At 49.2% G+C, this 9,516-nt stretch overlaps 1 protein-coding gene across 1 annotated transcript; it reads right to left on the bottom strand.

Moving 5' to 3' along the window:
* Positions 1–2,451: 2,451 nt before the first annotated feature.
* Positions 2,452–8,842, bottom strand: LOC149524364 (uncharacterized). The gene is made up of 2 exons (XM_089778648.1): positions 8,208–8,842; positions 2,452–2,595 (listed from the first exon to the last, which is right to left on the bottom strand). The coding sequence occupies exons 1-2, from the start codon at positions 8,542–8,544 to the stop codon at positions 2,489–2,491; spliced, it is 444 nt and encodes a 147-aa protein (XP_089634774.1). The 5' UTR covers positions 8,545–8,842; the 3' UTR covers positions 2,452–2,488.
* Positions 8,843–9,516: the final 674 nt, after the last annotated feature.

A 9,516-nucleotide genomic window follows, 5' to 3' on the forward strand; every position in this document is an offset into this window, starting at 1 on the left:
CTTTGGAAGCTGGCCACCCCGGACAGCTACCGATCAGTGGCACACCAGTTCGGGGTGGGAAGATCCACCGTCGGTGTCGTCATGATGGAGGTAAGTCCCAGGGGGAGTGGGGAGTGGGGTGGGGGGAGGGTGCTGCACTCCATGCTCAGGGGCAGCCAAGACTCCAGGCTGGGTCACCCAGGGGTTTGGGCCGTCCCTCCCTTGCACAGGCCTGCTGGTGGGGGGGGGGGGGGCATGAGGCGAGGGGGCTGTGGTGTGTGTGTGCATGTGCGTGTGCGTATGTGCATGTGTGTGTGTGTGCGTGAGGACAGAGGGAATCACGGGGGGTGGCCAAGGGAGCGCACACTCACCCCTGCCTTATGTGATGTGTTCCCCTGTGTTTCTCTGCACCCTTCTGCAGGTCGTCCATGCCATCAACAATGTCCTGCTCCCGAGAGTGATCCGCCTGCACGACGTGGATGCTACGCTGGCCGGCTTCGCTGCCCTCGGGTTCCCCAACAGCGGAGGAGCCCTGGATGCAACCCATATCCCCGTCCGGACCCCAGAGCATCGAGCAGCCCATTTCACGAACAGAAAGGGGTACTGCTCGATTGTTCTCCAGGCCCTCGTGGACCACCGGGGGCGCTTCCTGGACGTCTATGCGGGCTGGTCCAGCAGGGCACACGACGCCCGCATCCTCCGCAACTCCAGACTCTTTCGCAGGCTGGAGGTGGGCACCTACTTCCCCTGGCGGGAGTTGACTGTCGGGGATGTGCCTATGCCCATATTTGTCGTCAGGGACACGGCCTACCCCCTGCTGCCCTGGCTAATGCGGCCCTTCACGGGGCGGCCGGACCAGAACCAGGCCCAGTTCACCTGTCTCGAGATGGGTGAGTGAAATGCAACAGAGGTACTGGCCGCGTGCTGGGTGCTCCACAACATTGTGGAGCGAGTGGGGAGGCCTTCCCCCCTGCATGGATGGCAGCCGAGGCACAGACTTATGAACAACCTCACACATCTGCCATCCGCCAGGCGCACCAAGATGGGGTGCACATCTGAGAGGCCCTGACGGGCATGTTCGCACAGGCCCCATGGTAGGGTCGCCTTGGTTTTCCCCTACAACTCCCTCCCATCCTCTACCCTTCCTCCTCCACTCCCCTTATCTCCCAATTGTAAATTTACTGCATTGAACAAACCAACCTTGGTTATACTTGTTTGGGTACGAAGACTCCTGGTAATCTTGACTGTCAGGTCAGGTCAAGCGGAAGGCTTGCACCTACCAATTTAAATTGGGTCCAGAGTTAGGTTTAGTTAAATTAGCTATCATCGTCATGACTGTTCATCAGGCAGCATCGGATCGAAGCATAGCGGCCGTCATCGTGCATGTTCGTTGGGTGCGTTGGACGTAGCTAGGGTTTTTCTTTTAGTTTAGGCTAGGTTTTAGGCCACCATCACCTGTTTGAGCTGTCCCGAAGAACAGGAAGAGGATTCGAGTCAGTGTACCCAGAAGCAGAAGGCTCGAGTCAGTGTACCCGATTCCAGTCATCTTCGAGGCACTCCTGGCTGTTCCTCTCCCGAGGCCCGGAAGGACCAAAGGATTGAGGTTGCCAGCTTTGGCGTCATTTTCCATCGAGAGACTGCTGGCTATTCCTCTCCCGAGGCCCGGAAGGACCAAAGGATTGAGGTCACCAGCAACACTACAATCATCCCTGCATTTAGACTATGTACATATTCCTTGTGTTTGTGTTTTAACCTTTCTTGCTTGTTTGTTATCTATGTTAATATAGTCTTGTGGTTTAAATTTTATTTACAGTGTCAGTATTTATTTATGCTCCACAAACCAATGATCAATTAAAGGAACGAACAGTGATAGATATGGTATTTGGTGTCCGCATTTTGTAATCTTCTTAAATTTAGTTGGCTAATTGGCATCTCAAATCAATTATTTAAGTTACCTCGAATAACACAATAAACAACACAGTTTTGTTTTCAACAGAAGAAAAATGTATATTTTTATTTACAAGGGGGGGAAGGGGAGGAGACCTTCAACCGGGAGGGGGAGGAGGAGGAGACCTTCAACCAGGAGGGAGAGGAGCTACTCCTCAGAGGGGTGGCCCCTGCGACCGCTCCTGTGGGGGCGGACCTGGAAATGGGGGGCAGGCCACATTGGGGCAGGCTGCACAGGGACAGGAGCAGGAGGGGCAGGAGCAGGAGGGGCAGGCTTCACAGAGACAGGAGCAGGAGGGGCAGGTACAGGAGCAGGAGGGGCCATTGCAGGAAGGGGCAGGGGCAGTGCTAGGGGAGGGATGGCGGGAGCATGGGGCAAGGCCATGCCATAATGTATGGCATGGTCAATGTGGGTGGTGAGGGTAGTGATGGAGTCGGCCATCCTCGCGCACTGGGCTTGGAAGGCACCCCAGGCCTCCTGGCGCCAGTGCAGGTCCCCATCGATGCATTGCGTAATGGCTGCCTCGACACGTTCGATGGCCTGCACGTGGCACAGAAGGAGCTAGTCCCGGTGGCGGAGCCTCTGCCTCGGTGGTTGGGCAGCTGGGGGTGCTGCTGCTGCCGCTGCTGCTGCCAGACTGGAGGGTCCCCGGCTTGTGCTTGGTCCTGCTGCAGGGAAGAAAAGAAAGGATGGGTCAGTCAGGCAACCCAGCCACTGTCCCCACACCTCATGCCCTCCACCCCTGAGCCCAGGTGACACCACAGTAGTGTGACTTGGGCCCACTTGGTCCCCCCCATGGCCCCCGTGTTGTATGTTTGCAAAGAGGACCGCCCCTGGAGTAGGGTTCTCCTCCATGTATTGTAACCACCGGTCTGTGTCCTGGCCCCGTGGAGGGTGGGAGGGTGCTTGTGTTGCATTAACCTGTGGAATTCCCTGCCTGTGGAGGCTGTGAGGCTTTGGGCTAATCACTGGTGTTTGACAGGGAGCGAGATGAATCTCCACACAGTGCCTGAGAGCACATCTGGCAGAGGTTGGAGTATACTTCATTAGGTTGGAGTGCGACCAAGAACAGGTAACAGGAGAGTTTGGAGAGGGAGTTCTCCAGGTAAAAGAGGAGTAAAAATGGGACCCTTGTGGTAAGTGGCTGTCTGGAGTGTGTGTTTGTGTGTGAGGGAGTTATTTGCGTGTGCCGAGCTTGTGTTTGTCTGTTTGGTTGGTTTGTTTGTTTGTTTGAAGGAGCTTCTAAAAGGTTTGAAATCTAGAAGCCTCTGTTAATTGGCTGAGCCTCAGTCAGGGGGAGGGGCTACCAGAGCTATATAAGCCTGTGACTCAGTGACCAGGGAGAGCGCGACCAGGAACAGGTAACAGGAGAGTTTGGAGAGGGGGAGTTTAGAGGGCACTAGTGACTTGTGTCCTTCTTTAAAACCTAACTCTTAGAATAATCTATACTCCAGAAGTTTGAAAAGAATCCCAGTTTGTACTTAAACTTATTCATTACAAACATGGAGACAGAAGCCCAGCAGCAGAGTGGGGGCTATCCTGTTTATTGCGTCGAGTGTAACATGTATGATTACCTGCCCTGTGGGCGGGTGGCATATGTGTGCACCCGTTGCAAGGAGCTCCTGACCCTCAGAGACTGAGTTCGGGCTTTGGAGGACAGGGTGGCTGAACTGGAGGAGCTAAGGGAGGTAGAGAGCATTGTTGATGAGACTTTCCGGGATACTGTAGTACTGTCCCACCTCCAGTCTGATAGCCCCAGTGTTTTTAAGGAGGATGAAAGTCTCAAGGGAACAGAGCATTTAATGGGAGCAGAGGGAAACCATCCCGTAGTTGGGACCCTCCTCCCAGAGGATGTTGCGGTATCCTCTCGCACAGAGGATACCTCTGTTGGGGAGGGAATGCCAGTTAGGAAGAGGCAGGTGTTAGTAGTGGGTGATTCGATCGTTAGAAACATAGATAGTTGGGTTTGTGATGACCGTGAGAACCGTATGGTCACTTGCCTGCCTGGTGCGAAGGTTGTGGATCTCTCGAGGCATCTAGATGGACTTATGTGTAGTGCTGGGGAGGAGTCGGTGGTCGTGGTACATGTAGGTACCAATGACGTAGGGAAGGGTAGGAGAGATGTCCTGGAGGCCAAATTTAGGCTGCTAGGAAAGAGACTGAAATCCAGGACCTCTATGGTGGCATTCTCGGAAATGCTTCCAGTTCCACGCGCAGGGCCAGGTAGGCAGGCAGAGCTTCAGAGTCTCAATGCGTGGATGAGACGATGGTGTAGGGAAGAGGGGTTTAGATTTATTAGGAACTGGGGACACTTTTGGGAGAGGGGGAGCCAATACAGGAAGGATGGGCTCCACCTAAACCAGGGTGGAACCAGACTGCTGGCACTAAACATTAATAAGGCCGTAGAGCAGTTTTTAAACTAAGAGATGGGGGAAAGCCGATTGGTGCGGAGATGCACGTAAATCGGAGAGAGACTTCTCTTAGAGGAGAATCCGTTGATAGAGATTCTCTAAGCTGTAGTCGGAAAGAGAGGAGGGGAGAGGGCAAACCATGGGCCAGAGCTGACAAACAACCGCATAGAAAGGAATCCAATGCATCAGGGAAGGGCAGACAAATAACCAGTGGCAAATTTTTAAAGTGTTTGTACACAAATGCTAGGAGTCTGACTAATAAGATGGGTGAACTAGAGTACCTCGTATTAAATGAGGAGATAGACATAATAGGCATCACTGAAACCTGGTGGAATGAGGAAAATCTGTGGGACACAATCATACCGGGATATAAAATATATAGAAAGGATAGAGCAGGCCGGGTGGGTGGCGGAGTGGCACTGTATGTGAAAGATAATGTAGAATCAAATGAAATAAAAATATTAAGTGAATCAACATGTTCCATAGAATCGCTATGGATAGAAATTCCATGCTCCAATAATAAGAAATTAGCAGTAGGGATATATTACCGACCACCTGACCAGGACAGCGATACTGACATTGACAAGCTGAGGGAGATTAGAGAGGCTACCAAAACAGAGAACTCTATAATAATGGGGGATATTAATTACCCCCATATTGACTGGATACATGTCACCTCAGGAAGAGAAGCGGAGATAAAATTTCTCAATGGCTTAAATGACTGCTTCTTGGAGCAGCTAGTGCAGGAACCCACAAGGGGAGAGGCAATTCTCGATTTAGTCCTGAGTGGAGTGCAGGATCAGGTCCAGGATATAGCCGTTACAGGACCGCTTGGGAATAGTGACCATAATATAATAACATTCAACATTCCTGTGGTGGGAAGAACACCTCAGCAGTCCAGCACCCTGGCATTTAATTTCAAAAAGGGGAATTACGCAAAAATGAGGAGGTTAGTTAAACAGAAATTAAAAGGCACAGTGACTAGAGCCAAATCCCTGAAAGCTGCATGGAAACTTTTTAAAGACACCATAATAGAGGCCCAACTTAAATGTATACCCCAAATTAAAAAACATAGCAAGAGACCTAAAAAAGAGTCACCGTGGCTTAACCACCATGTAAAAGAAGCAGTGAGGGACAAAAAGGTATCTTTTAAGAAGTGGAAGTCCAATCCTAGTGAGATAAATAGAAAGGAACAAAAACACTGTCAAATCAAGTGTAAACATGTAATAAGAAAAGCAAAAAAAGATTTTGAGGAACAGCTAGCCAAAAACTCAAAAAGAAATAACAATGTTTTTTAAGTACATTAGAAGCAGGAAGCCTGCTAAAAAGCCTGTGGGTCCCCTAGATGATCGAGCTATAAAAGGAGCAATCAAGGACGATAAAGCCATTGCGGAGAAACTAAATGATTTCTTTGCTTCAGTCTTCACGGCTGAGGACGTTGGGGAGATTCCTGAATCTGCACCGTCTTTTGTGGGTGATGAATCTGAGGAACTGTCCCGGATTGAAGTGTCATTAGAGGAGGTTTTGGAACAAATAGAAAAACTTAATGTTAACAAATCTCCGGGACCGGATGGCATTCATCCAAGGGTTCTAAAAGAACTAAAATGGGAAATTGCTGAGCTATTATCTGTGGTTTGTAACCTATCCTTTAAATCGGCTTCCGTACCTAATGACTGGAAGGTAGCCAACGTGACACCAATATTTAAAAAGGGCTCTAGAGGCGATCCTGGCAATTACAGACCGGTAAGTCTAACTTCAGTACCGGGCAAATTAGTCAAAACAATAGTAAAGAATAAAATTGTGAAGCATGTAGAAGAACATAATTTATTGGACAAAAGTCAACATGGTTTCTGTAAAGGGAAATCCTGTCTTACTAATCTATTAGAGTTCTTTGAAGGGGTTAACAAACATGCGGACAAGGGGGATCCAGTAGATATAGTATACTTGGATTTCAGAAAGCCTTTGACAAGGTCCCTCACAAAAGGCTCTTGTGTAAATTACATGGCCATGGGATAAGAGGGAAGGTCCTTTCTTGGATTGAGAACTGGTTAAAAGACAGGAAACAAAGGGTAGGAATAAATGGTAAATTTTCAGATTGGAGAGGGGTAACTAGTGGTGTACCCCGAGGATCAGTTCTGGGACCAATCCTTTTCAACTTATTCATAAATGATCTGGAGAAAGGGGTAAGCAGTGAGGTAGTAAAGTTTGCAGATGATACCAAACTGTTTAGGATAGTCAAGACAGAAGCAGACTGTGAGGGACTCCAAGAAGATCTCACCAAACTGAGTGATTGGGCAACAAAATGGCAAATGAAATTTAATGTGGATAAGTGTAAAGTAATGCACATCGGGAAAAATAACCCCAACTATACGTACAGTATGATGGGGGCTAATTTGGCTACGACAAATCAGGAAAGAGATCTTGGAGTTATCGTGGATAGTTCTCTGAAAACTTCCAAACAGTGTGCAGCGGCGGTCAAAAAGGCAAATAGGATGCTAGGAATTATTAGGAAAGGGATAGAAAATAAGACCCAGAATATCTTACTGCCCCTGTATAAAACTATGATACGCCCACATCTTGAATACTGTGTACAGATGTGGTTTCCTCACCTCAAAAAAGATATTTTGGCTTTGGAAAGGGTTCAGAAAAGGGCAACTAAAATGATTAGGGGTTTGGAACGGGTCCCATATGAGGAGAGGTTAAAGCGACTGGGACTTTTCAGTTTAGAAAAGAGGAGACTGAGGGGGGATATGATAGAGGTCTATAAAATCATGAGTGGTGTGGAGAGGGCTGATAAAGAAAAGTTATTTATTAGTTCCCATAATATAAGGACTAGAGGACACCAAATGAAATTAATGGGTAGCAGATTTAAAACTAATAAAAGAAAGTTCTTCTTCACACAGCGTGTTGTCAACCTGTGGAACTCCTTGCCAGAGGAGGCTGTGAAGGCTAGGACTATAATAGAGTTTAAAGAGAAGCTGGATAAATTCATGGAGGTTAGGTCCATAAAAGGCTATTAGCCAGGGGATAAAATGGTGTCCTTGGCCTCTGTTTGTCAGAGGCTGGAGAGGGATAGCAGGAGACAAATCGCTTGATCATTATCTTCGGTCCACCCTCTCTGGGGCACCTGGTGCTGGCCACTGTCGGCAGACAGGATACTGGGCTAGATGGACCTTTGGTCTGACCCAGTACGGCCGTTCTTATGTTCTTATGACGTGGTCTGGGCTCTCAGATCCCTATCGCATGGGATGTCTCCTGGATGGAACCAGGAGAGTGACTGGGGAGTGTCCCATCCTTGCAGCAAAACTCAGGTGGCCTTAGGGGTGGCCCGAGCGCTTCCTCCCCTTCTCCCTCCCACTATCCCTCACACACGCAGCCCAGGGACATGTGTGGCCGCAGTGGGGACTTCCCTCGGGGAGCCAGCAAAGGCACCGGGAGCAGGCGAGGGGCTCAGTGGGGGCCATGTTCACAGGGCTGTGACACTGTGGTTTTCTCAGGAGCAGCTGGCTGTGCCTCACTGCCAGGCATGGGACAGTGTTGCCGTTCTGTGTGCTTCACCCTTGCGGAGGTGCAGGCTCTGGCCTGAATCCCTGGGGCCCTGGCTGGTTCCAGCCGGCATCCACCCTTCCCCCTGGTCCCGCTGGATGTGTGTGAGCAGCATGGTCCCAGGCGTGCCCTGGAGCTGCCTGCTGCGATCACATGCCACTCGGTCACCAGGCTGCACGTGGTTGCATGTGCTGCTTCCTGCCTAGTGCTACACAGCGTGCAGCTCACGTGGCCTGAGTGACATGCTCTCCCCCTCCCCCCTCCAGGCACCTGGCTCCCCTCTCCTCCCCCCTGCCCTTGTGAGTGCAAAGTGCAACACTCACCGGTGGATCCTTCCCCGGCCTCCGAGGATGCGCAGGAGACGTCGGGGCTGCCGGAGGGGGCCTGCAGGGCGGCAGTGCCGGCCTCATCCTCTGATGCACTGCTGTCTCCTTCCCCCGCCTCGGTGGTCCTGGTGATGGGGGGGGGGCGCATGCTGCTGTCGATGGGGACCTCTGAGGCTTGTGGGGTTTGCTGACCCAGGATGGCGTGGAGCCGGTCGTAGTGGGCCCCTTGGGCCTCACTGGCCCGCACGTATCCCAGGCGCAGCTCCTTCATTTTAGCCCGGACTTGCTTGAGGGTCCGGGCTCGATGGCCCTGCTGGGAGAGCGCCTGAGCCATGTGGGCAAAGATGTCGGCGTTCCGGCGCCGGGAGCGGGTCTCATGAAGGGCCTCCTCCTCCTGCCAGAGATCGAGCAGGCTGTCCAGATCCCCCGATGACCAGGATGAGGCCCTTCGTTTGCGGCCCCGGGGGCCTCCTGCTTAGCAGCCATGCAAGTGCACAGCTTGCAGGGACCACTGTTACTCAAATATTGTTAACTTGCACTGATGCAAACAAATACTAGTTTTGCAAAATGCATTGACATTTAAAAGTTGCTTTCCTTCTGAAGGGCTCTATAGTGATTCCTTTGTTGTTTTTCTTGAAAAGCCTTTGAGGATTTTATCATTTAATTCTATGGCCCTACCCTTTAAAACTCCCAAACACATGACTGAAATAGTTAGTCAAACTTTTTAGAAGATTTTTGGACAGAACTTTTTTAAAGGCACATCATTTTTCACAAATTGAAACATTTCAATGATGTTTACATTTTTTAAAGAAAAGGTTATTTTAAAAAATATTTATTTTTTCAGAGAAACAATTTGTTTTGCTTATTTCAACCTGATGTATGTATTGCCATACAAAAAACATTTTAATATGTCTGTAAATTATAATTTAAAATGTTAAAAGAAACTCAGTTCATAACTCCTATTTTCATTATGCTGAATATAAAACAGACATAAGGATAATCAAAAGATATAAGTTTATTTAGCAAAAACAGCTTAACATTATTTGATCATTAGCTTGCTTTATAATATCCTGCAGCATACAAATTAATAACATTGATTCTTTGCCTATTGGCATGAATGGTAAGTTATGTATTTTAACTGAAATTCTTAGGCAACATTTTCAAATGTATTGTGCTTACTTTTTGTAGCTGAATTTCTAATATTTGCCTGGAACTAGAAAAGAGAAAACTGATGAAGGCAAATACAACTTTTTGAAGTATAAAATATTCCTGCTAATAAATTCAGCTACAGCAATTTCATTTTAAG

The sequence above is a fragment of the Pelodiscus sinensis genome, chromosome 5, assembly GCF_052426305.1.
Source record: "Pelodiscus sinensis isolate ZL-2025 chromosome 5, ASM5242630v1, whole genome shotgun sequence".
NCBI lineage: Eukaryota > Metazoa > Chordata > Testudines > Trionychidae > Pelodiscus > Pelodiscus sinensis.